The 27,696-nt window shown below is 40.9% G+C and overlaps 1 protein-coding gene across 1 annotated transcript in view; it reads right to left on the bottom strand.

Moving 5' to 3' along the window:
- Positions 1-16,392, bottom strand: part of dph6 (diphthamine biosynthesis 6) — a 56,086-nt gene extending 39,694 nt beyond the window's left edge. Inside the window, exons 1-5 of the mRNA XM_087780333.1 lie at positions 16,264-16,392; positions 15,561-15,652; positions 15,113-15,297; positions 2,670-2,743; positions 2,306-2,424 (exon numbers count right to left, since the gene is read on the bottom strand). Of these exons, the coding sequence (XP_087636459.1) occupies positions 2,306-2,424; positions 2,670-2,743; positions 15,113-15,297; positions 15,561-15,652; positions 16,264-16,286 (493 nt within the window). The 5' untranslated portion in view covers positions 16,287-16,392. The remainder of the gene's footprint in view (positions 1-2,305; positions 2,425-2,669; positions 2,744-15,112; positions 15,298-15,560; positions 15,653-16,263) is intronic.
- Between the last annotated feature and the right edge of the window lie 11,304 nt (positions 16,393-27,696).

The raw sequence follows: 27,696 nt of genomic DNA, 5'->3' as shown, positions 1-27,696 counted from the left end.
AATGCATTATTGCTGGAAGATTTGTATCTTAAAAATCTTTAATTTACGTTCCAGTCCGACCATAACTCCTGAAAGGTTTTTGCGCGCCAGCATCACGACTGTCCAAACACAGACATGATACACCTGCCAATGAGTCAAGAGTCCTGCAGGTATCTTAGCACAATAACTCCTCAACAATCAGTCATATTAAAAACATTCAACATAATCTTTCCAATGATGTGCAAAATGCGCATGATGATCCATTATTCATGGATTGATGGACATTTCAGCTTCATGACATCATTACCAGGCTCAGTTTGACCTTTCACCTGTCAGCTTTGTTCAGGTAAAAGTCAGTCCTACAAATCTCCCCTATCAGCCACACAAACATACCGCGGGCCGACAGGTAAAGCCCTCTGTCACCCGATCTCCCCTCAAGACCCCGCTCGCTGCTCAGACCTGCTCCCAGCAAAGCTGCAATTAAAGCAGCGGCCCCCCGGGCGCTCGGCCCCCCGAATCACAGCTCTACTTTCTAATTACCCTTCGCCTCGGGACGGGTTGGGAGTCACAGGTGATAAGATCTTTTTTACCTGTAGCCAAAATACACACAAACACAGAAAGACTCCTGGGGTGATTTAGTTTTCCCATTACCGGCATCAGAGAACTGCAGAGAACTAGTTTTTTGGGTAAGCATGGTGCTTTCAAAGTATTTGGAGGAGGAGCAGGGTGGATGAAGAAAAATGTGAGGGGGCGCTGTAGACTTACATAATCTCTGTGACTAATAACTTAAAATGGAGGAAAAATGGATTTATTCTTAGAACACAAGCCAGTTTATAAGGATTTAAAGACTAAGTTGGAGGGTGTTCTTTAATACAGTAAGCATCAAACTCATGACACTTGTCAATCTGCTTGACATAATTGTTCCAGAGTCGGTGCATATCTTCTTTAAAGTTGGCAAAACAAACGTCAATGATTCTGTTCTCAAAGGTCAGCTCGGTGTCATCTGCTCTGAGCCCGAGGACAACTGGATTAGGTGACTCACCCTAGCAATGTGAAGTAGTCGGACTCTACCCCATGATAGATGGTGATCGGAGAATCAGATCTTTCTACAACCAGGCTCATCGATCATTGACCGGACAATATTTACCTTTCCCTAAGTGCGTGTTGTCACCTTCGGCGGTAATCAGTCGCGGGGTTGACGGACGATCGGCAGAGAGCGCGTGCAGGACATCGAGCTCACGTTTCAACGCGACTCAAGTAACTTTCATTTGTCAAAGTTCTGGTCCTAAAACTCCGGTTTTCTTTGAAAATGATACTGATTTATTGCAGAATTGTAAGTGGATTAAAAGGAAATGATTTGTGTGAGTTGACAAAGAAAAGGGGTTAGTCCTGTGGCTTGTTGTTACCGGACACGTAACAATACGGCTCTTTAAGTCGTTGATAAATCATACTTACGTGGTTTCGCTGTTTTTTTTACTGCACACTTAAATATATTGTAGCAAATTGCAATATATAAACGTAGAATTTAAATACAGCATTGTATTTATGTTCATCACGTCTGTTGCTATGGCAAAACTGATTGTAAGCTTTAATTGGTCGGCCGGGCAGGAAGGTATTACGGGAGCTGTTCAGGTCCGAGTTACTGAGAGGGATGTCACCTCATGTCCAATTTTGAGTTCGCGAGTTTAAATAAATATTGTGAAATTAAATTGTAAATTTGTATTACGGAACAAAAAACCTGTAATAAATAGTAATTAACAAGGGACCACTTTACCGTTCATAATGATCAAACCACAAGGGCTGTGCATTGGCAAGAATCTGGCGATACAATACACTATACAGGGGCAACGATACGATATATATTGCAATATATTGGGATACTGTAGGAACAACAATATATATTTGTAGTATTGTTGACTCTGCTGTTGCAGAATTTACAGACCGCATGACCCCTTCATGCTTTCATTGGTTTTAAAACCAATTTAAAATTTAAAATTGTGTTTGCTTGTTTGCTTGTTCTTTCTTTTTATTTCTCTTTTTATTGTTCTTATTTTTATTTTTACTGTATTGCTGTGTCTAATTGGAAAAATATCTATCATCAATAGATCAATAAAGTTCTACCTAACCTAACCTAACCTAAAACCAAAATATGTCCAAACATCAGCTCTAAAAGCTGTTGGAGTCAACTGTATCCTCTCGTCCTCAGTCATATATATCATATGTTATATATAGATGCATACAAACAACAACCATCATATTTTGTGTTACGATAAAAAGAAAAGAGCTATCCATAACACAGAGTTCGTACAAATACGCGAGGACTCACCAAACGCTGCCACTTTGATGATGATGGCGTGCAGGCCCGCTGATATCATCTCTGACAGCAGGGTCTCCTGGTCACGGCGCCACAGGTAGGCTAGCGGCTGCAGACCAAGCCGCTGACATCTGACGCACGACAATTTAAATCATATTTACCTCGCTTGCTACGGTGTTTAATGTGTACAGACAATGGAAAACTGACAATTATTGATCATCATCAAATAATACGTAAAAAAGTAAAATGGATCGTATAGAATCTTCATTGTGCTCATGGCTACATAAATGTTACTCTGGTTGTTTGTTTGTGAAAGAAACAAAAGAGTAAATATAAGGTTTAATAGATAAAAAAAAAAAACAATAGTTAAACTCACACATTCTCCACTCGGACCCTCTGGTAGTCGGACAGAATGGCTCCCACAGAAACTCCCTCCACTGCTTCCTCCTCCTGTGGAGACGAAGAAAGTGAGCGACAGATTCTACTTTCAAATATATATGGAACAGCAGAGCAGGAATTGGTGACTCTGGTCCTCCACCAGTGAGGCACATGTAAACACACACAATGAAAACAGACACAGTCTTTCCATGTGGACCACAGTCCTGCTGGGATGTTTACGCTGCACGGCCGTCAAGGCCGTTTGTGGTGCCGTTCCCCCCGGAGGTCCGGCTGCACCGGTTTGTTTACAGTGTTGGGAGAACACGACGGACGCCGTCGGAAGGATGTTCTGGACTTCATCAGAGAGTCTCAGACTCTTCAGAGTGAGATGTATTCCCACTGAGTGTACGGATGATTCGTTCAAGTTAAGCTGAAGATGCAAGAACTAAAAAAGCACTAAAACCGTGCATACCCCTGCCAAGGAGCTCAGATCAACATCTGGACTGATCTGGGGAATATTTTCATGGATTGGCCTTCAGGAAATAGAGGCTTCTCTTAGCACTGAAGAGGAAGGCGGCGTCAGTAATGTGAAGCAATTAAAAAAATATATATGTGGAAATGATGATGACCTTGTAACCATTCTATGACCCTTGACCTCAAGATAGACCTTGTGACAACAGACCAACCCCCCCCCCCCGACTCAAAAGGGGCCACTGTCTTTACCGTTGATCAATGAACGATGACTTTAGTGATCATGCATCACCACACAAACGCACAGGAGCCTTCATTAAAGTACGTTACAGCCATTATCAATTTCCCCGGTTGCTGGTCCTTAAGATAGCCTCCCCCTTCTCCCTCCTCCCCTGCACCTCCCTCCTCCTCCTCCTCCTCCGACAATCCCTCTCTGCCTGATAAACACGCTGATTAAAGCGAGCAGCGTGTAAACCTTTGATACTTCCCTAAATGAATCCATGCCCTGCCCGAGGCCCGACGTGCAAACCTTCCCTCTCGCCCGCTAATCAGATAAACGCTCTGCCAGTGTTATTTCAGAGTCAGGAAAAGGAGGAAATTGACACATTCAGACAAATGAGCAGGAATTGAACTCTTCCTCCAGAAGAGCAGAGGGAAAAAAAAGAAAAGAAAAATCAGCAGGATTATCTGTGATGGTGATTAAGTCGGACTGATAACATTTCAGTGGGGCGCGGCGAGGGGGGGGCTGCAGGCGCTGTGACTCTGGGTGAGCCTCCGGGTTCGGCTCTGTTCTGATGATCACCTTTTTTCGCCCGAAAAAAAAAAAGCCAACTGTCACTTCCAGAAGAAGGATAGAGATTTCGACTCAAGGCTGGAATGTTGTATTACAGGGTCTCTAACCCAAAGCCTTGGAGCCTCAGTGAGCAGAGGAATTATATTTTATTTATTGATCAGTAGAAGTGCTCGTTTCTGAGCTGCTCCACTGACATTTAAATATAACTTAAAATGTAATATTATTTTGTGAAATGGGGATACTCAGAAATATTTTATAAGTCATAAAACAACTGTACTTAACTGCACTCCCTAATAAAATTGTATATTTTATTTATGATTTCTGGGTATATCCATTTGGTTTAAACAGTATACCCACATGTATTAAAACTCATTCAAACACATTAAAAAACAATGAAGTAAAAAATGCTTTGAAATATTTTTGTAATTTTTTTATCATACTTCCCACTCCTCTATATTACATACTTCAAACTCATGGCCCCAGAGCCAAATCTGGTCCACCAAGTCATGTTATGTGACTCGCCGCAAATTGGTCTGAAAATCATGTTTTATTTTTAGTTTTGTTTTGTATTTTACCTCTTTTTAACCAGATACAAGATCCTTTGAGATCAAGATCTCTTCCACAAGGGCACCCTGGTCAAGAAAGGCAGCAAAACATGTCAAAGTAAGAAAGGTAACAACTACAGAAAAAACACAGAAATAAAAGAGTGTAACTATGACAAACATAAGGTGCAGGACTTTTGGTCACAGCAACACATTAAAAGCAACGGCACTGGTCAGTGGATTTGGTCTGTCTTTTAAGATGGAGCGTAAAGCTGCTAGTGAAAGAAAACTTTGAAATTTTAGTTCAGTTTGGAGAGTGATCCAAGAAGACGGGGCAGAGAAACTTAAATTATATTTATTTGGATATGCTGACCTATAAAGATGTCAGTGTTTGAGGTAAGATAAGAAACAGAGATGATGCATCTCAACAACAAGAGTAAAACTCATGTTGAAGGAAATACATTTGTTTGGTAAAGAAAAGAACAAAAAAAATGGAAATGATTATTCTACTTCCTGTTTGGTAGATTTACATTAAGGCCTCACAGATTGGACTGTGAAAAGGTTTAAGCCTCTTATATATGGAATATTATATTATTATATGGAATATATGTAGGTATACATTCATTCAGGCCATGGTTATCCAAGGGGTTCCAAAGAGAGTCAACTGGACTGTGGAGTCAGGAAGACGTTTCACCTCACATTCCAAATGAGCTGGTCTCAGGAGCAAAGGCTATTAATAATCTCTCTATATGGAAGAATTTCTCTGTAAAAATGTGCTGATGATTGATAAATCCACGTCGGGCAGCGACCCGCTAACCACCGACGACCTTCGCTAATTAAGCGCGGTTCGCTCGTTCCAGGTCTGGAGGGGTCCGAAGCTGTCGCACCCGCATGTACTGAACAAAGCCCGGGCCCCCGACACTGCCCGGGTCTGACTCTGGCACACGGAAAAGACGATTAATGAGGACGGTGGGCCCCCGGGCGACGCTGGACCTGGACCCCCAGCAGACGTGTCCATCAGGAGGCCGAGCCTCACGCGGTCCTTGACTTCTGTTACTAATTGTCAAATTCGTTAAAACAAACTCTCACCCACATCTGGTGTGGAAATGGACGCGGAGTTCTGAGCTCTGAAGGGAGGGGGGTGTGTGGGGGGGGGGGGGCTTTGACATTCTATCAGCATGTCGACACACTCCGGCCTCGTCCGGCACCTCGCGGCTCTACGCAACCCTGACACAAAAGTAAAAGCCATTAGCGCGTACAAAGGCAATTAAAAGACATCAAAAATTTAAAACTCGATTTCCACTTTGAATACGTCGGAGTGCTCATTAGCGCCCCCCTGCCTGACACCCCCCCCCACTCTCTCAATAGCCGTCACCATGAAGTCTTAATTACACACCCCAACAGCACAAAAGCCCCATTTTGCACAAATGGTGGGTTTCCAGAGAACCCACTTTAGACGGTTTTGACAACTTCCAGAGAGTGTCGATCTCGACTGTAATCGTTCGTCTTGACAGGAGTTTTTTTTTTTCCATGTTTTCACTGTTGTCGAGCACTTTTCATTATATTATTGCCTCCTGCGTGTTCCGGTGTGTCGGCGTGTTGGGGGGAGCGGAGGAAGACGAGGGAGGGGGGGGGAAATTAATTAAAGTGGTTTGAATGACAGCTTGCTCAAGGGCGCAGTCACTCTCTCCATTTGGAGAATCTTACATGGACTCGGCGGCTCACCTCGGTCCTCCCCGCCCCTGCTACGACTCTATTCCTGGATCCATCAAGTAAGTGACTGAACGTGGTTTTAATGTTCTCTCCATTAGATCAACGACAACGCTGATGTAATGGGATTGTTCCAAAGGGGGCGGGGGGTGGGGGGGGGGGTGTACCTGGGCCCGGGACAACTCGTGGACATGCATTACAGGACCTGCCGGGGTCAAGTGATTGTTGTTCCAGGTAGAGGGCGGCTCCCGCTGTGACAGCAGGTGGAGTGACAGGAGGCGGGGTCTGTAAATCTGAGACTGTTGTTCGCTCAATAAGGTGACATCAACCTTACAGTTTAAATCCAATGAAAGCAAGTGGACAAAAAGTCAAATTAGAGGTTCTATGACAGGGGTCACCCACGCAAACACCAGAGGAAAGTCAGTGACCTTAACCCACAGACAACACAAGGGGCAATATCTTGACCCTTACATTTTTCTTCTCTGGTTCTGATTCTACCTGATAACTTAGCGACTAAGGATGTAGGTAGGGACTTAAAAAATATAAATGTATGTAAATATTGCAATAATTTATACTATATATATATATATACGCAGTATATATATATATACTATACCGATGTATACATTTTCTTTTTACAATTTACGCATAAATATTCACTCGCTCATTTTTCTGTTTAGTCATTACGTCTTTCGCAGCCAAAGGAACAATTAATGCCGACGATGACTGAGGACGAGAGGATACAGTTGACCCCAGCAACGTTTAAAGCTGATGTTTGGCCGAATTTTGAGTTTTAAGACAAGTAAAAACACTTTACTACTTTGTCAAGAACCTTAATGTACTTAATTTCTACAACGCCGGAATCAAGTATGCGGACAATATTACAAATCCTTGTTCCTACAGTATCACAATATATCGTATCGTTACCCCTGTATCGTGGGTCGATTCTTGCCAATTTACAGCCCTAGATGATGGTCCTTCAAATAGAGACAGCAAAAAGTATCATGGTGCATTAAGGACACCTTGCAGGTACAGTAGTTTTATAAGAGACACTGTTATCACATGTCAAACTGCAGCGATTCCTACATAAACAAACATGGTGACCTCAGGGTGAGTGATTGTGTAACGATGAAGACAAAAACAATAGCAGAAAAGCCCAAAAAAGGAAAGAGACTGGCTTCATCTGGTCGTCATGGAGACATTAAAGAACATCACGTAGCCCTTGTCTGAAACTTCTTCTCTCCCATTAATAAAAAACATGAGGTGGCGATGAAACGAATGTAGCCGTTTACTCATGTCCCAGCGCACATTAGCCTGCAGCTAAAATGCAAATGACCAGCAGATAAATGGCTAATTCATCCAGCATCCAAACAAAAAGGCTCCAAACACACATGCAAGTGGAACAATGTTCAACCATGCGGCGGTGGAGGCTCATGCCCTCGGCGCGGCGAGAAAAGACTATCAGCTTCCATCACGGCTAAACAAGATTGAGCAAAGTACATTAAGCAGAAAAATACAAACAAATTACAAAGGCTGCAGGCGCTTTATCTAATGTTCGCTGGGCCGTTAGTTGTGGGGGAAATGGGCCCGGCGTCTAATAGATCCTGTCCCGCCACTTCCACAAGGGCCACCAGAACAATGTGCAGCGCCCATTATCTGGGTGCTAATGCTATCCTTCCTCGTGCACCACTCAAGAATGCAATCCGAAACAAACAGTGGTGGACCGGAGGAAAAGACAACAAAGGCAGCGGCGGGAATCAAAGGCTGCTTGAAGAAAGTTTCAAGTGGGACCCTCTCAGACGTGAGGAAGTCAGAGGGGGTCGCCGGGGTCTGACCCCAAAACACCAAGGTTAACCATCACTGTGAGACATCTGAGGCTGCGTGACATCTGCAAAAATCACATGATTTAACTTTTGACCAGATCTCTGCCTCCTTCCTTTCCTGGAACTCCATCTAAAGTATTATAAAACTAGAGGCTTGTGTCCACCCACACAGGTTAGGTGTTAGCTCCATATTCAGAGGTAGGAACATGAAGGCTTTTCAAGATTGTTAAATCACAGCTTATATCCATCCTGTTTTGAGAGACCCAACATGTTATATGACTCCAAATATTTTTTTCAAAACATCCAGAAAATGTACCATCTGTGAGCAGAGAACTGGAGCTGTGCACGAATACAACCATCATTACGGTAGTCTCTGGAACCTTTGCGAAAGGGCAACCCAAACACGGAGCAGATTCAGCTAAGTCAAGAGTCACACTTCTTAGTTTAACTGGTCAGAACTGGAGCATTGATGAGTTCACTGAGAGGGGGTGAGGCGAAGAGAGTTTGGAGTGAGTTGTAAAGTATTTATTGAGTTTGAAAGGTATTTTATTTGAGTTAGAATCTGTGATGTTTCCCGTGTTTGAGTCAAAACCTTCTTCTCAAAAATAAATGTTAGGTAAGTTTTAGTTCAGGAATGTTACAAGTTACTACAGCAGCAGCTAAATAAACACCTGGACATAGCAAAAGCCAAGCAGTCTCAATCTTTTAACAAGTTTTTTTTTTATAATTTTATTTCCACTAAAACTGTTAATACATGAAAAACCTACAGTGATGTGGACATTTGAAAACGTAACCCTCATTTTTAACAATTCTAAAGATATAAAACCAAATAAACTAAGGTTAGCTTAATCTAATTGTGAAGAAGAAACCCAGCTTTGTAACGTTTGCCTGGAGCTTTATCTAGCATGACAAGCGGATTCTGCCCTTGGTGACCTCTGACCCGACTCAACAACAACAGTTTTATTCGGGCTGCACTTTTCCACAACGTATTTCAGTCAGTGAGTGAACCGTTTCCTCATCTTCCCCCGGCCCCCCCAAACAAACATGCATCAGCTTTGTTATCGATCTGATCGCTGTGACCCCAGAGGTCATGATTTATGTATCAAGAGCCTCTTTTTTTCCCCCCCTCTCTTCCTGTGGAGGCAGCACGCCGCTGAACAACCAAGAGCAGCATGTTTGATTCCTCCCGCCTTTTTTCCCAGACTTCCCCCCGCCTCGCTTCCGACTGAGTTTCCAAATCGATAGGAAGCAGCTCGTGGGTCCACGGGAGAGTCTGCCTCGCAGTGGGGTTCACCTTCACATCAGCCGACCAGACGTTTTACAGAGACTTCTAAAAGTCTTTAGAGGAAAACGTCCTGGACGTGGAGAGGACCAGTGCTCCAACTTTGTTCAGTCAGAATCACAAAAACGACATTTCACTCTGTTGCGTGTGAACAAGGGAGGAGATAAGCCATAGCAGTAACAAAACAGACTAAAGTTTTTTTTTTACGCAAAAGAGAATCCAGAAGACAACATAAATCAAGGACTGTCACATGACACTAGAGCTTATGATCGAGTCTTCAGCTGTTGAATTTATTTGTCTGGTTTTCTTTAGTCCAAACATTGTTTTGGAATGAAGTGAATTTGGTTTCTAATGTTGATGCTCAAGATTATATATTAATTTGGCTTTATTATTTATTATTATTTTCAAAACTTGGCAGCTATGCATCAATATTCGTTTACATTTTTACATTTCAGTTTTCTTGGCTGCTAATGGGTAGATTTAAGTGTCTCTTAAAATGATCTTGGACCTCATCATACTCATCAGTATGTTTCTGTTAAAACTCTATTCCTTGAAATATTACGTTCGAAAACGTGCTGAATTCCCACCCATTGAAAACACTATACAGATTAAATGTTGTTTACCATAACCACGCCCACGCTCTGCTGTGATTGGTCAAACATCAAGGTTTGTCACCGTGTGTCATTAAACCCAGAAATCTCCACTTCCAAGGGACTCTTTGTTTAAACAAAGTGGGGCGTGATTACAATTGGCTGGAGAAGGAGTTAAGACCATTATTGCGTCATAATGGACGCGGCTCTTGTAACCTCTCATTCGCAGAGATTTCATACGGGGGACAACTTTATAAAGTATTCAGTTCAAAATATGGTCATGATGAGGTACTTACTGCATCTTGGAAAGGAAGACTTTAACATTTGAAACATGCAAGTGAGTCAGGAGAGTTGGGTTTTCATATTAGTGGTCTTTAAAGTCAAGAAGTTGGTGACCATAGATGAGAGAACATAGAAATGCCAATTGTCTTTTGCCTCAGATCTTTTTTCTCCACCACAGATGATACAAATATATCATAAGTTCTATTACCTTTTTTAAAATTGTGTTAGCAATCTTTTTTTTGCATTCCATTTTTACCTTTATAGTTAGAGTTTGTTTTTTAATATTTGTTTACTTTAAATGCATGTTACCACATCTCCCCCTCATCATCAACACCACTAGAGTGGACTATTGCTGATGAAACATTCTCCAACAATAAGAGAACGATGACATCACCATCATCGCTTGTCGCGCGTTGATATTTTCATCAACTCCTCCACAGTCATTAAAGCGACATGTTTTAAACACAAACACTGACGGTTATTTACAGCACAGGAGGAAAAGTGGGTCAGGGAAAAGAAAAACAGGAGCGGTTATCGTGTAACAGTGCTGTGACCTTGAGAAGACACGGCCAGGAGAGCAGGGGTCACGGGGCACAAAGAGCCACTGTGTCAGGTCACAGAGCAGCGAGGAGGATAAAGGACTTGAGGGATGTGATATGACTAATATGAGGGGCTTCTCAGGCCTGCAGGGGGATCTGGCGTTACGGCCAGAGGTGACTGACACTGCTGATCTGTATCACACATCAGAGCGGATCACGGCCCAGAGAGCTGCACACACACACACACACACACACACACACACACGTACACACTGCCCGCTGTAAATTCATATGGACTGACGTGTGATTCACCGTCTTGCACTGTAAATACTGGATTATTTCTGTTAACAGATTACCATTACTTTGACAAGAAAAATGTCGTAAATATTTTAATTCTGGCATCAAAAACTGCTACAGAGTTTATGACTGATAAAGAGTCTGAGACACACTTTTCTCTGTGGTCTTCAAACATAATCTCAATTTAATTTTATAAATCTGAAAATTTGGGATCATTTTAAGAGTTGTGAAGGTACATTTGTTCAGATAACTCATTTATTTCCACAAAACTAATTTTAAAGCTATATCATTTTAATTAATTTTTATTATTTCTGGATGAATTAGAAAAAAAAACAACTATTTTTTTGGCCAGGTTTTAAATGTTTTTTTTATGTTTTAGTGTTACTTAGGATCTTGAATAAATCATGCACTCAATAACATATTCACAACGTAAATATTATGTATTTTGCTTATACAGGTATACAAATTAAAGACGCATGTGAGGTTGTCTGTAAAACAACTTTCTATATATATATATATATATATATATATATATATATATATATAAATACAATTTATTGTACCTTAAAAGATAATTGTAATAATAGTAATTAAACTACAAAATGAAATTCTATTCATTAAGTCATGTTAAAAACAAACACAAAAGATAATGTTACTCCATAAACATATTCAAACATGCTTGGATAATCAAATGAATATTTTAGTACAAATATTCAGAATAATTAAGCAAATTAAATTTTATAACTGACTGCTATTTTTATTGATTCATTATTAATATGCATTTAGTATAAGGTGTAGGGGTTTAAAAAGTATAATATTGAGTTTATTACGTCATGATTATTTATAGGGAAGTTTTAATTAGTAATATTGCCAATAAAACATTAAACAAAATGTATTAGAACATTTGTGAATTAAAGCATGTTTTTTAAATTACTAAATGGCTTCTGCTTTCTTGTTTGAACTTATATCACATTGCATATAAATATTAGGTGAAAGAATAAAAGAAAGTGTGAAGAGAAAACACATTTTTAAAGAAATTTGGATTAACTGTAAATAGAATTTTGTATTAAAGTGGATAGTATCTGGCAGTCATAACTGCATTCATGTAAAGTATCATCAAAGATTTGACAGGAAGAGTTGCTCAGGCAGCAGCAGGTTGAAGACTCGATCAGGTTTCGGCTTCAAAGAGAGCGATGAGAGCTGAGGGGGTCCAGGAAGAGGGGATCATTGTCCTCCCACGATTATGACCACAAGCAAGGTCGCTCATTTCTTTCCCTTCATCATCATTTGGGCTGTTTTCCGGACAAAGGTTCTGCAGATTCGGATCTCTTTGATTCTGAACGGGCTGAGTTGCTGTTCCGGTGCCGGCCTGTGGGTGGCACTATTGGCTCGTGCTTGGCTTGCTCAAGGCGTGTGTGTTGGAGGAAAATCTCCACCGAGAGTCACTTGCCAAAATCAAATGTTGTAACTTCAAATTCATTTAAAAAACACAATTTTAAAGTAGAAAAAAATCGTCTTGTCTCAGACCTTCATTTCCCTCCACTCTCACCCTCTCAAAAGAGTCATTAAAAGACTTGTTTGAGTTTATTGCTGACGCTTTGACCTGAGGGCCGACATGAAGCTGACTTGTACTGTACGAGTCTGGATCGTGAAACACAAAGTTTAGGAAGGAGTATTTTGCAACACAATTGAGTCAACTAGAAAAACCCTGAGACTGCAAACTAGAGGGGTGTATTGGCAGGAATTAGGCAAAACGTTACACATCACAATACAGGGGCAACAATACGATATATTGCGATATTTTGCAATACTGTAGGAACAACAATATTTTTGTAGTATTTCCAGAGTACTTTCCTCAGGTGAATTCACAGACCACATGATTTTTGACTGAGTCGTAACTGCTTTTATTTATTGTGAAACCAAAATATTTCCAAAAATCAGCCTTAAATAAGCTGCTGGAGTTGACTGTATCCTCTCGCCCTCAGTCATCATAATGACTACTGCCATCTAGGGGTTAAACGTTTAATTGCAACCCAAAAATTAACACGACATGAATATTTGTAAGTTAATAGTAAAGCAATTTAAATTTAACTATTTTATTTTACACACTTTATTGAACCAATATCCATGAAATAACTATGCTCACACATAAAATATAATTTGTAAGCAAAAAGTTAAAAAATATATATTTTTAATCCATACAGTGATGTCAAATATTGATCCAGTGCCATGAAAAAATATTGCGAAATATCGCCATGTTGATATTTTCTACAACCCCTACTGCAGACTTCCTCCAAGCAGCTAATTTCCACCATCATGCCAAGACACTGTCCTTGTTACCCATTGTCATGTTTTCTATGGTGATTTTTTAAAGTGAATGATCCTTCAAGACATTTCTGGATCCAGATGGTGATCCAGAACAACACCAAAATAGGATTATAAGCTTTTTAGTTCATTTGGTAAAAGAGAAATTCTTGTTAATATTTAGGTCAGCAGCGTGTTGTTAAAACTGCACAGGAGACGACGGTGGGTCTGCTCGGCCTCATGGGAAATGGTGAGGTCAGACCGGAGGAGCCTTGGAACTGGTAAATTAGCAGCCTTTGGTAATTAGAGTCCCGACCACACTCGCCTGAGACGTCAGGACTGAGTCGCGCTCGTGAGAGAACATACAAACACAGGTTTTCTCGGGTAGCTGCAGGAGATGACAGAGATCCAGACCGAGGGCAGGAATGGCCCGAGGCCGGATGACTGGCTGCTGCCAGACAAGCCTTGAATAGCAGCACACAGACAGCTACACACACACACACACACACACACACACGCACACATGCACACAGAATGAACTTCAAACTTCTGCGTCCCTGGTGATCTTAAAACTGATCCCAAAAACAAAGGCCAGGTCTGAACCAGGAAAAAGTCTTTCACCACATCAGTGAAACACTTGAGCTGTGTGTGTCCAGGTGAGTTGCCAACGGCGACAGGCCTGCAGGTACTTGTGTGCTAAGCGCGCACACACACAGAGCAATGATTCAGACACTGTTAGTGTCAAAATCTGCCTCAAAAGTCCAAAAGACGTCAGTTTGATACTAGAAGAATTCCAAAAGTCATACGAAATGACAGAACACCAAAAGAATGTAATAACAAATTAAGGAGGAATTTAAAAAGGACATCAAACATTTAGATTATCGAGACGAAAGTCAGACTTAGTGGAAAAGATTGTTGTTAAAAGGAAAGAATCTAATGGGGAAAAATATAATATCACTCAGATTTAATAAATGAAGAGTGAAACACTGAATCAAATAAAGTGCCTTTACAAGTTCATTTAAACTTCCTCTTTTCTGAGAAATACTGAACATAAATTATTCATTTAATACTGATCATGGAACAACTTAGTGTTTAAATGAAAAGAGAAATGAAATGAAATGAAATGAAAAGAGAAAAAGTCAATCAAGAGAGGCGAAGTAAAAAAAAGTATATCCAAACCTCTGAAATAAATGTAAAAAAATAAAAACAAAAGTCTTTTTACATGTATAATTCTGAAGTCATAAATATAAAACAGTAAATTAAAACAATTAATAGTCAAATCTTGTGAATACTTTTCATTTTGAAAATCTATGTTATGGGGTTTACTGGTACTATAACTTCAAGTTCCAAAGAGCAAAACAGAAAAACTGAGGACAAAAGAGAAGTTTGTTCAAAAATATTAGAAAGTAAGTAAGTAAGTAAGTAAGTAAGTTATTTTTATTTGTATAGCGCTTTTCCAGACCAGGGTCACAAAGCGCTTAAACAATCAAAACAATACTCAATAAAGTATATACTTTAAAGATCAAGATAAAACTGATAACACAACAGGAGTTCCAGAAAATCAAGGAAAAGCCTGAACAAATAAAAACGTCTTAAGATGTTTCTTGAAGGCGCAAAGAGAGAGGAAGATCATTTAAATCAAAACAACTAATAATCCAGGCTATATAGATGGATTGGGAAGTAATAATTCCATTCATCATTCCAGTCTAAATTATTTAAGAGAGATGTTTTTTGTGAAGTAAATTAGGATTAAAAAAGGTATTATTGACAAAAAAACGTTTGCCAGGAAGATAGCGCTCGGACTGTACCTTGACTTGGAGCAGCAGCTGGTACAGGTCCTCCACCTCGTCCCCCTCTGTCTCTGTGTAATCTCTGGAGGTGTCCAGACTGGATCCCTGGATGGTGCGGCGGTACAGCGGCAGCTCCATGGCCTCAGCATAGAGCTGGATGGCCTGATGACCAACCGTCTGGTACATGTAGCTGTCCAGCTCATCTGCAACCGAACATGAGTATCAGCTTCTTCAAACCTGGACATGTTCTTTCAGACGAACATCTTTGATGATGAGGTTTCAAATGACCTCTCTAACAATGAAGAATGTTTCATAAAATTGTCTCTAGAGTCAGCTATAGCAGTTACACAAAAATGTTCTTCACAACCCCCCCTGCGGCCATTTCTTTATGAGTCTGCGGTCAGCACAGGTGCAGGTGTTGACCGAGTTACAGAGCGAGTCTCCCCCTGTAGATCATCTTCCTCACCTGTGTCAGCGGGACGCAGGTTGGCCAGCGCTACGACTTGATGTCCGGCAGCAACGCACTGCATCATGTTGTAGCAGCTGTCTTTGCCTCCGCTGCAAAAGAGGCGCCGAAATTAGAACTGAGAGGAACAACATCAGGTTGATATGTGAGATAGATACACTCGAATAATTACAAGATTAAGGAGTTGGTAGGCATTAGAAATATATATAGAGAGGTTTTGGTACAAGTCAATATAGATCCTTTTGAAATACCTACAAATTAGATTATTTAACAAGTAGATAGTAAATGAAAATAGATGTATTTTTACAAAAGTAATTATACAATAACACAATTGAATTCTTGTCAACGAAAACATTAAATAAGATTCATTTTTCGGCAGATAAACACCAACTTAATTAATGTTACTATAACAGAAGCATAAGATTATTAATATTACCAATTTAAATGAAATGTTGAGGTTTTGTTTCAATGACAATTTACAGATTATAAATCCTCTAATAAATGTATAGTGTATATTTATTCAGATAAGCGAACAAGAGCTGAATAAGAGTTTTGAAGAAAAAACATAGCATTTTATTATACAGCAGGCAAAAACAGTGGCGTTACATTATCTAAAATAAATAGTTGTATTTTTATACACTTTGCTTATGTCACGCCATAATACAAGGAACAAATATATGAAGTGCTTGCATAAAACATTTACCTTATTAACGCCACCACTTTCATCTCGTTTCCAGTTCAAAATAAACCGGTTTGTTGTAATCTGTGGAAATGTCACAGTAGCCGGCGAGATTTCAGCGGCATGTAAACATTACCACGTGAGCGCTGCACTTCCGGGCTTGGAAGGACCCGCTCTGCAGAGTGAGCTGTTTTCGAACATGCCTGAATTAAAACAGAAAAGTACAGACACTTTATTTAGAGGGGACGTGTTGGTCTATTAAGATTTAATTAATAAATCTTAGTGTGTTTTCCTTTATTATTAAATAACAGTGTGTAAGAAAAATGTCGATTGTTTATGTTTCTTTTTTCTTCTTTTTTTAAGGTAAAGTCATCAACAAGACAATAACATAAATGTTTTATAAGAAAAAAAACAACTTAATAGTCACCAGAATTAGACCATTTTAATGCATTCAGCCATTTGTGACTTAAATAAGACGCCCACTAACCCAAATTCATGTTAATTCTCCTTTTTTAAAGGGATTTTTTTCAGATTTTCTCTACTTTACAAACCATCAACTAGCTGACAATTTGCAATGTGTGATCAGACCTAACTAACCTCCAGATCACCCCCTGTCACTCTCTACACTCAATTATATTTTCTTCTTGATTCATTAACATTTATCTTTATATATGTTTTCATTATGAATCTAAATCAATAGATCAAGTACAAGTATGTATTTTAAATGTAGCCATTAGTGTACCTGCCAAGCTCTTTCTTCGATATTACACTAACTCTTTTTAGAATCAGAAACTTTTATTGCCAGTGTTGTAAACACAACATAGGAATGTTCTGTGGTAGCAGTACAGAATACAAATAATGAAACAAGATAACACACAAGCAAGCACACAATAAGCAATAGAATACAGAACCAAGCATCCTTTTGCACTGTGTTTGTATATATTTCTTTGTATATAACTCTGAAGGCTGATTCTGATTCTGATCAATGTCCTTCACCAAGTGTTTCTGATATTAAAGATGAGTGCAGAGGTTCAGAATGGGAATCTCTCTTGAGTTTGATCTCTTTGATTCTCGCAAACTGAGGCCCGTGGAGCATTAGTGGCCTGAAGGATTGTATAAAGTGGCCCTTAATTAGATATTGTAGTAAATTATGAGTCGACCACAAGACATGTCAGATTGTGAAAGAATAAAAACCCACACTATATCAAATACTATTATTTTTTAGCTTTAAAGATACAATTTAGATTAAACAGATCGAATAAATACAAAAAAAATGCATGGATTCTTTGTAATTTTTTTATTTACAGTAACACAACACAAAAATCGAGTTATTTGAAATATAAATCTAATGTTTCATAAATAGGGAGATAAATATAGCTGAAAGACAAGCAGAAGCGAGAAATACGCAAGGAGAATAAAAAAGAAAAGGAGAATTGAGGGAATAATCCAACAGAAAGTAATAACCACCTCACACCGAGTATCACGGCTCATCTTCCGTTAGCCTTCTTCATTCAGGGACAATTTTCAAATCTGCCACTTACAGCCCGACTAATGCAGATGGAGAAGGAGCGAGTGTGGATACCGAGTGCGTGTCTCTGTGGAAAAGTCCACTGGTGCTCACACACTCTTGCAGGTTGTGTTTTCCCTCGGAGGGAGCCGCTTCTGCTCACAGGAAAACCTTTGATGCTCTTTTTGCTCTCTGTTGTTGTGCCAGAGCCGAATAATGGTGCAGCTTTTGTGAGCCTCCCTCACCTTCTCGCCCTAAGCAGGCCAACGGCAAGCGTTTTTGTTTGGAGTGTACAAAATTGAGAGAGACGTCTCTTCATCCCCTGCTCTTTTAACTGTTTCCCCACTTTTTGTTGTTGTTTGTTCATCATTAGCATCTTTTATTCCGGTGTTCAATATGTTGCTGAGTCTACGACTCCCGAGAAGCATGAATTATTCCCGTTTGCAAACAGAACAGAAGCTTTCAAGAGTAAAGTTTCTTCCTATCCCAGCATGTTTGCACAGAACTGGCACAACTGAGTTAAGAGATAGCAAAGCTGTTTTAAATTGATGTGGATAGAGGTGGCTGTAACCAAATCAGTCTCATCTCTATCACTTTTTTGTCGTTGGATGTTTCCAGAATACCGTTTTTACTGGATAACGCATTAATGACCTTTTCTTTTGAAAAAGTCCTGTTGAATCCTGATGTTTTTGAGCACAATTTTAACTTCACATCTTTCTCCCCCGACCACTGCTATGTCCATTAGCCCTATGAGGAAGGAAAGGAGGAAGGATTCCATGTAGAGAGAAAGCGAAAGAAAGGAGAAAGAAAGAAGGGCAAAGCGAGAATTGGAATTGAGGAGAGAAAAGGTAATAAAAGGAGGAGGAAAGTCAAGGAAAGAAAAGGGTCGGGAGGTAGCAAAAAAAGGAAGGATGTCAAAGAAAGCAAAGGGAGAGAGGAAGGATAAATAGAAGGAAAGAAGAAAAGTAGCTATAGAAAGGGAGTGAGACAGCAAAAAAAGGAAAGAGGTCAAGGCAAGAAAAGAAAAGGGAGAGAGGAAGGAGAAATGGAAGGAAGGAAAAGGTAAAGGGATAAAGGGCGTCATAGCTCAGATGGTAGAGTGGTTGCCTGCAGTCCAAAAGGCTGCAGGTTCAATCCCAGCTCCAGACAAGCTTGTGCCGTTGTGTCCCTGAGCAAGACACTTTACCCTGATTGCTCCTGATGGCAGATTCGGCGCCATGTGGTGCAGCCTACTCCCATCAGTATGTGTGAATGGCTGTCAAAGCGCTTTGTGACCCTGGTCTAGAAAGGCGCTATATAAATAGAGATTATTATTATTATTATTATTATAAAGGGAGCGAGGAAGCTCAAAAGAAAGAAAAGGGTAGTCGGGGAGAGAGAAAGGGATGGAGGAAGAGAAGAAAATGTGACAAGGAAGGAATTCAGAGAGAGAGAGAAAGTGATGGAGCAAGAAAAAAGGAAGAAAAGAAAGAATAGGAAAAAGCACAAATATAGGAAGGGAGAATGGGGGGAAAAGGTCATGGAGAAGAAAATAAGAGAGGAAGGAAAAAGAAACGGTAAGAAGGACTGGAGGAAGGGAGAGGAAGAGGAAGAACAAATCATTAATAATCATACTAATTTAAACTAATAATAAATAAAGATTAAAGTAAGGGAGGTAAGTAATAAATCATTGAGAAAGAAGTGGATGAAGAAAAATACAAAGGTAGAAGGGAAGTTAGTAGCCGGAAGAGAGCAAAGAAAAAAGGAGGGAAAGACGTAGGAAGGAAGAGTGGAAGAGAGAAAGGGAGAAAAATGTATGGAAAAGGACAGTAAGGAAGGAATAAAGGAAAGAAGTGAGAACAAGGGAGAGATGAGTATAGGAAGGAAAATAGGGAGAAGGGTAAGAAAAAGCTTTGTGTTTGTTGAGATGAATGTAAAGGTGGGTAAAGGTAGAAGGTTTGTACGTCAGCACGTTGATGGTGTAAAAAAAGAGTTGTGTGTGTATTGATGGATCGCGTGTTGTGAGGAAAAGTAAGATTGTTGTGTGATGTTTCCTCTCCAGACATAAACAGCGACACACAGCGATGAGAGTCGATCCGTTGCCGGTTCCGAAGAGTCGTTCAGCAGATTCTCAGTGTCGCCGCTGCGCCGTCTTTGTGTTGATGTTTTCTCGCCGGCCTTGGCTCGCTGCTCCGACACAATTTATCGTCCTGTGATTTGAGGCCTAGTTTCTCATTACAGCCAAAGTTTTTGTGTCCTTGCTAATATTGAGTGTGTGTGCGTGTCTGTGTGTGCGTGTAAATCAGCTGTCATCTGCAAATGCTCCTTTAAGAAAAGGCCAGGGGTGTCGTTTGATTCCTGCAGCCTGACGTTCATATTTATGCCACTCATATTCACGTCTGCTGGCTGCGTCTCCCTTGGCCGATCCATCAGGACTTTTTATCCCTCTTGCAACAACAATGCGGACATAAAGAACACTCTGTTACGTCAGCAAAAGGCCGCTGTAAATAAAATCAGCCGCTTTATTCGTCCGTGTAATAAAAGTCATAAATTAAAAGTCGTAAGTGACGACATTTGCATTCGCTGCCGTTGTAAAGCAGCGCAGACCCGACCGGACATCAGCGTGATGAATTAACAAGTTTGAAGGACGAGCTCACCCACGGGAGGAGTCCTGCGGTCCCAGACGAGGCCGCCCTCCAACACGCGTGACTGTCGGCGTAAATCCAGAACTCTGTCTTCTAAGCACTTTGTTAACGACCCGCTTAAGTTCCTGTGTATGTCCGACATCCCAGGTATCCTTGTTGGTGGGCTTCCAAGTAGTTTGACCCGATTATTAATACACTTGTGATACTGAACAAAAACTGCTGTGTTGTTGTGCAGGTTGTGTTGTGGTGTTAAAAAAAACTAAAGCAACTCATACAAATACTACTGGAAAAGCAACAGCATACGCAACTGGATTGGAACTGCAGTCACAACCGCCACATAATATGCAACTGTATACACAACCAAAAACTGCAGACGCTATTACTGCATAGTAGTACAGAATACCAAACTGTACATACCACTGCATACGCATCTGAATACGCAACAGAACACGCAACTGCACTGAGAAACTGAATACGCACATGCATCCGCATACAAAATCGCATGGGCAAATGCATACACAACCTTATTCGCATGGCAACTGCAATCACAAATGCATTCAAAACTGCATTCAAAACTGCATTCACAACTGCATTCACAAATGCATTCACAAATGCAATCGCAACTGCATTCACAACTGCAGTAAAGACTGAATTCAAAACTGCATTCACGACTGCATTCACAACTGCATTTGCAACTGCATTCTCAACTGCAATCACAACTGCATTCAAAATCGCATTCACAACCACATAAACAAATGCAATCGCAACTGCATTCACAACTGCATTCACAAATGCAATCTTAACTGCATTCACAAGTGCATTCACAAGTGCATTCACAAATGCATTCACAAATGCAATCGCAGCTGCATTCACAACGGCATTCAAGACTGAATTCACAACTGCATTCACAACTGCATTCACAAATGCAATCGCAACTGCATTCACAAATGCATTGAAAACTGCATTCACAACTGCATTCACAACCGCATTCACAACCACATTCACAACTGCATTCACAACTGCATTCACAAATGCATTCACAAATGCATTCACAAATGCAATCGCAACTGCATTCACAACTGCATTCACAACTGCATTCACAGCTGCATTCACAACTGCATTCACAACCGCATTCACAACCACATTCACAACTGCATACACAACTGCATTCACAAATGCATTCACAAATGCAATCGCAACTGCATTCACAACTGCATTGAAAACTGCATTCACAACCGCATTCACAAATGCATTCACAAATGCATTCACAAATGCAATCGCAACTGCATTCACAACCGCATTCACAACTGAATTCACAAATGCATTCACAAATGCAATCGCAACTGAATTCACAACTGCATTCACAACTGCATTCACAACCGCATTCACAAATGCATTCACAAATGCAATTTAACTGCATTCACAACTGCATTCACAAATGCAATCGCAACTGCATTCACAACTGAATTCACAACTGCATTCCCAAATGCAATCGCAACTGCATTCACTACTGCATTCAAGACTGAATTCACAACTGCATTGACAACTGCATTCCCAAATGCAATCGCAACTGCATTCACAACTGCATTCAAGACTGAATTCACAACTGCATTGACAACTGCATTCACAAATGCAATCGCAACTGCATTCACAACTGCATTCACAACTGCATTCAAAACTGCATTCACAACTGCATTCACAAATGCATTCACAAATGCAATCGCAACTGGATTCACAACTGCATTCAAAACTGCATTCACAACTGCATTCACAACTGCATTCACAACTGCATTCACAACTGCATTCAAAACTGCATTCACAACTGCATTCACAAATGCATTCACAAATGCAATCGCAACTGCATTCAAAACTGCATTCACAACTGCATTCACAACTTCATTCACAAATGCATTCACAAATGCAATCGCAACTGCATTCACAACTGCATTCAAAACTGCATTCACAACTGCATTCACAAATGCATTCACAAATGCAATCGCAACTGCATTCACAACTGCATTCAAAACTGCATTCACAACTGCATTCACAAATGCATTCACAAATGCAATCGCAACTGCATTCACAACTGCATTCAAAACTGCATTCACAACTGCATTCACAAATGCATTCACAAATGCAATCGCAACTGCATTCACAACTGCATTCAAAACTGCATTCACAACTGCATTCACAAATGCAATTGCAACTGCATTCCCATTGCATTTGCAGTTGCAATCGCATTTGCAACAGCATCTGCAACCGCATTTGCAACCGGACACTCAAAATACCATCTAGCTACATAAACGTGCTTCCTCTGGCTCTCTCTTGACTCGACATCAAGAACTGGTCAGAAAATATTCCGGTCGCTGACAGATCTTCACCGGAGAGTCGTTTACTGAACAATCATCAACAAACGACGCCTCTTTAGCTCCAGATCTTCGAGCCAACGACCCAAACGGGATCAGAACACATTTTTACAGACGATTAACTGTCCCGGTGGGACGGGGAGGTTCAGCGCGCTCGTTAGTGTCGCAGCATAATTGCTGCTCAATTGGAAATAAAGTTTTGATCCAAATTGAGTCTGATCCCATCATCCTCACCTAATTGATTCCCTGCTGCCAAAAACTCCTCAGCTGGAGTTGATCGGGTCTTTTCTGGCCTCACGGAGAAGATGGGGAAGTTGATGCCAACATGGAATGTTTTTATTTGGGTTGATGAATTCAGTCAGATAATTAATCTCACTGGGGTCATCGTGAATATATATATTTTTAATCATTTTAATCCATTTTTACTGCTCAAACAACACTGAATAAAATGCTAAGAAATGTTTTAACCACTATATTACTTCCACAGATGTTGACTTTATTCACTGCTTTTTGAAATTCTGCACTCTTGGTGTTTCAAAACGTTTTTAATGTGGAATTATTCTAACAAAAAGAACAAATAATTATATAAAAAGGCAGCTTCATGACTTTGTTTCTCTTTTGTGTGACCCAATTTGAAATAAACATATATGGCAAATTAATAATACCTATTTGTTTGTTTTATTAAGTTTGGAAAATGTTTTCTTTGTCTCTATTTTGATGATAAAACCTCACAGTTATTCAGAGTGTACTTCAGAAAGTTCTTTTTTTTAAGATAAGCATCTTACTCCGAATGTTTGTGTAGCAGTGATGGATCTCGCTTTGAGTGGAGGAAACGACTTTCCGAGAGTGAAGCGAAGTTTCCAGCCTGCGAGCCAGACAACATCTCTCAAGTACAAATTTCATTTCCTGAATATGTGATCTTGATTTAAAGTCGTCTGCAGGAGCATCTCTGAAGCGGCGGCCAGCGGGATGTGGTCCATCGGAGCCGCTAATGAGGAGCCAAAGTCAACTGACACACAACCAGCTGACGTGCTGCCAGACCACCAGGGGTCCGACCCATATCTGAGGGAGGAAATCTGAGTCCATAGAGACCCAAAGAAAAAGTAAAGAGAGTGTAGAAAACTTAAGTATGTCTCCTCCTCTCCTCTCTCTTCCTCCTCACCTGCCTCCACCTCCTCACCTCTTTTTCTCCCCCCTCCTCATCTCCCTCCTCTCCTCCCTCGCTCCTGGTCCTCCGACAAACCTAATCCTAATCCAGGAAGCGGCTGGTAATCAGAATATTGGAGTTGACATCAGAGCAGCCACTGAGGCGAGTCCCCCCTCGTCCCCCCCCATGACCCCCTCTCCCCCTCACTCCCCCCAGCTTCAAAGCTGTTCCTGGTCTGTTCTGGTTTCCCCCCCGTGATCGAGTGTGACACTCCACAAACACAAAAGGCCCAGTTCTCCAGGGGCTCGGGCCGGCTCTTCCCGGGCCAGCGCCAAGTTCAGTCTGTGTGTGTTTGTGTTTCCATGGCGCGATGATGTAATCTGCCGCCATAATCAAAGCCATTACCGAAGCCCAGCGAAGCTGCTGTTTCCAAAAAAATGAATTATTGAGTTCCTGGTCTGATCAGAGAGACATGAAGGAGGACTGTTCCGGAGATGGTCGGGCCGACGGCCAGAACTCCTCGTCTGATGTCACCGTGAACGGTTTTCTCTTCAGATCACCTTGTGTTCGCTGACATTTCTGTTGGTTTTTATGCAACATTTGTAAACTTCTGCTGACTCATCATGCATTTGTCAACTCTTTCCTTCTTCCTCAACAGTTTTACCATTTTTTTCTTGTTCTTTGTTGAATTTTTTTCCTGCTCTGAACATTTATTTTTCTTCCCACATTGGGGAAATTTCAGAAAAAAAATTAAACATTCATTCATTTTCTGTAACGTTTAATCCCTTAAAAGGGGTCACAGGTGTGTTTGGCCCTATCGGGCAAGAAGCAGGGGACACCCTGGACAGGACACCAGTCTGCCGCAGGGCACACAAAGACACCTAACCATTCACACACACACTCATACCTACGGACAATCTCCCCAAAGTTATCAATCAACCCCTGTATGTTTGACTGTGGGAGGAAACCGGAGTACCCGGAGTAAACCCACACAGGTTTCATGCTGAAGTGTAAATTGAAAACACGTGTACAACACAATGAAAGCTACATCATTCATGCTAATTTAGACAAACTTGTCACATCACTTTTGTAACAGGCACTTTTAAAAACCTTCTTAACCTAGACATGACATAGTTAAAGAGCACACAACTCCCAGGTTTGATCCATGATTCAATACTGTAGTTTTTATGTGATTATTTTTTAATTTTGCTGTTAGCACCAATAAAAAAAAATTATATTGAGGAATAACTTAACCTTGAAGAATAGACTAAGTCTCTTTTTCTTATTTTTGTTTAGGCCTTTTTTCTAGTCCCACATAAATGACACTAAATCGTTTATTTCAAATAATGTATTACTTTAGTATTTCTACGTTAGACTAGAAGAGAGATATTACATTGTATTTTATTTATATAAAGACACATTTTACTACAGTATTTCAAATTTTGTGCAAACTCAAGCAATAGCGGTGTCCTCTTTTTGGAGATTCAGAATATGGACACCCTAAACAGGTATATGCCCACATGATACTATTTATATTCTGCTGCTATAAATTAACTGTTTTTTTCACCATGTCAAGTCAGGGGCTCCAATGTTGCAGCCCCAAGTATCACGTTACTTAAGATTTTAAATGTTAAAGATACAAACAAATGTAATCATGGAGCTACTTCCTTTGTATTTTTTGGAAAATAAAAGCCTTTCGAGCCCTTAACAGAGTTGTCACACGTATTTTTACTATTGGTTCAACGTGCGTCTGTATTGAAAGCTTTAAACAATGATTGACATTTCCCGCGAGCCAATGAGCACACAGGATGGCCACTGTACACATGTTAAAATTAATAACAAATAAATAAAATGAAAATAATACATTAATAATTAGTAAAAAATGTGTTTTTAAATTATTACAATAATTTAAAGAAATAAATAAAATAATCACAATTTAAAATAAAGTACAAACACTTCAAAAGTACAACATTATATTTCTTTGTTAAATAGTCGAACAACAATGGGCATTATTAAAGGTCAAATGTGTTTTCTGATAGCGGTGGTTTCCGTCATTACCGTATTACCCTGATAAACGAGCACCATGATGGACCATTGCCTCCATCAGGCTAACAGCGAACAGACTCTCATGATTACCCAGCGTCGCTTTCTGCAACACGTGACTGTAAATAACAAACAAAGCCAAGGCCTCCCGCTTACACGCCCGCCACCCTCGCCAGATGAGAAACCCACGGACCAGATCGGAGACGACCTCAAGTTTACGGCCTCAGACCTGTTGATCCCGCACGATTGATCGCAGCCCGCCATCCAGGCCGGGCCTCCATCAATCGCCTGCAGAATGAATTCCAGCAGCGATCCGTCCATGAGAAGCACATCAGTGGCGGCCGGCGGCTTCCGGTTTTTACGAGGAGAATTCCATCCGCTGGTCCCAATATTCCTTGCCCCCCCCCCCCCCCCCGAGTCTGGTGATTACAGTGTATAAAAAAAAAGGGGGCGCGGCTTTAAAAGGGTTGATTTAGTGAGCTGTCGGCGTGGCTCAGGCCGGGGGACGAGTTCAAGTCCCTGCAGGAGGTTCGTAATGAAGTGACACGAGGGGTGAGGCCGAGAGACGCGGAGGGGGTCAAAGGTTGAGTGAAACAAGAGGGTTGATGAAGGGGTGAAAAACAACTTCTGCCATAGATCCAACTGTGTACTTGTTAGCCAGTTTAATGGAAGGGGGCGACGATGGCGCCCCCTAGGTTAGCAACAACCGTCCTATATATAACTCAAGGCCCGTGGGCCAATATTGGCCTGCTAAGTCACTTTAACTGGTCCATAACTGCTTTCAACTCCAATGAAAAAAAGTTGGGTTTAATTGAGTTGATCAAATTTTTTTCCAATAGGTAACTTGGTGTAATAACGTAAATGAATAATAATAATAATAATAAAACATTTTATTTAAAAGTGCCTTTCAAAAGAACTTAAGGTTACTTCAAAAAATAAATCAGACATTACAATAAAAATACAAAATACAATAAAACCGGGAGGTGGAGGATTAAAACAACATCATAAAACAAGGTGGGAGCAGAAAATAAAGGGGTTTTGAGTTGGAATTTGAAGAGGGCGAGAGAGACACACTTGCGGAGATCTGGTGGAAGAGAGTTCCAAAGTTTGGGAGCAGAGCGACTGAAGAATCTGCTCCCCACGGAAATTAAATATAAAATAAATAAATAATACTAAAAGAATAAATTGATTTTTGGTAAAATAAACTTCTTTTATTGAAAGACAAACTGTTGTTACGTTCAGTTTAGACTAAAAGTTGCTCTACTGTGTGACGCTGCTCTAAGCCGTCCCAGTAGATCAGACCAGCTGACGCTGTCCGTCAAAACTTCGGCCGCTACTGTCCGAGGTGCGATGGAGTTAACAGACCCGAGAGGGGGCGGGGCTAGCCGAGTCCCTGACCCCTCGTGAACCCCCCGCTGACCTCATAAAAAGTCGACCTCGTACAGGATTCTCTGGCAGCCTCTCATCTATGGACTCCGGCTGTAAAAGACACATCCTGACGGGCTTTCCTCTCTTTAATAGCCGCCTCCTCCCTCACAGCGACCTCCGCATCACCCCCCCGCCCTCTGCCTCTCCCGCAGCCCTTGGCTGACCCCCCCGGCTCAGGGTTCAGGGTCGGGCCAGTGGACTTCCAGCCAACTGGTCCGCTGCCCAGACGTGAGAGACCTCAGGAGCCTCCGACATCCGGGCGTGTCAAGAGGGAAGAAGATGTTTACGACACTCGTCCTACAGGAAGTGAGCATGCCGCTTCAAAGCATGGCTCCGGGGCCA

This window comes from Callionymus lyra, chromosome 18 (assembly GCF_982586985.1).
Source record: "Callionymus lyra chromosome 18, fCalLyr1.hap1.1, whole genome shotgun sequence".
Taxonomy (NCBI): Eukaryota; Metazoa; Chordata; class Actinopteri; order Syngnathiformes; family Callionymidae; genus Callionymus; species Callionymus lyra.
Note: the sequence above shows the minus strand (reverse complement) of the source record. Positions and strands in the feature narration are given on the sequence as shown.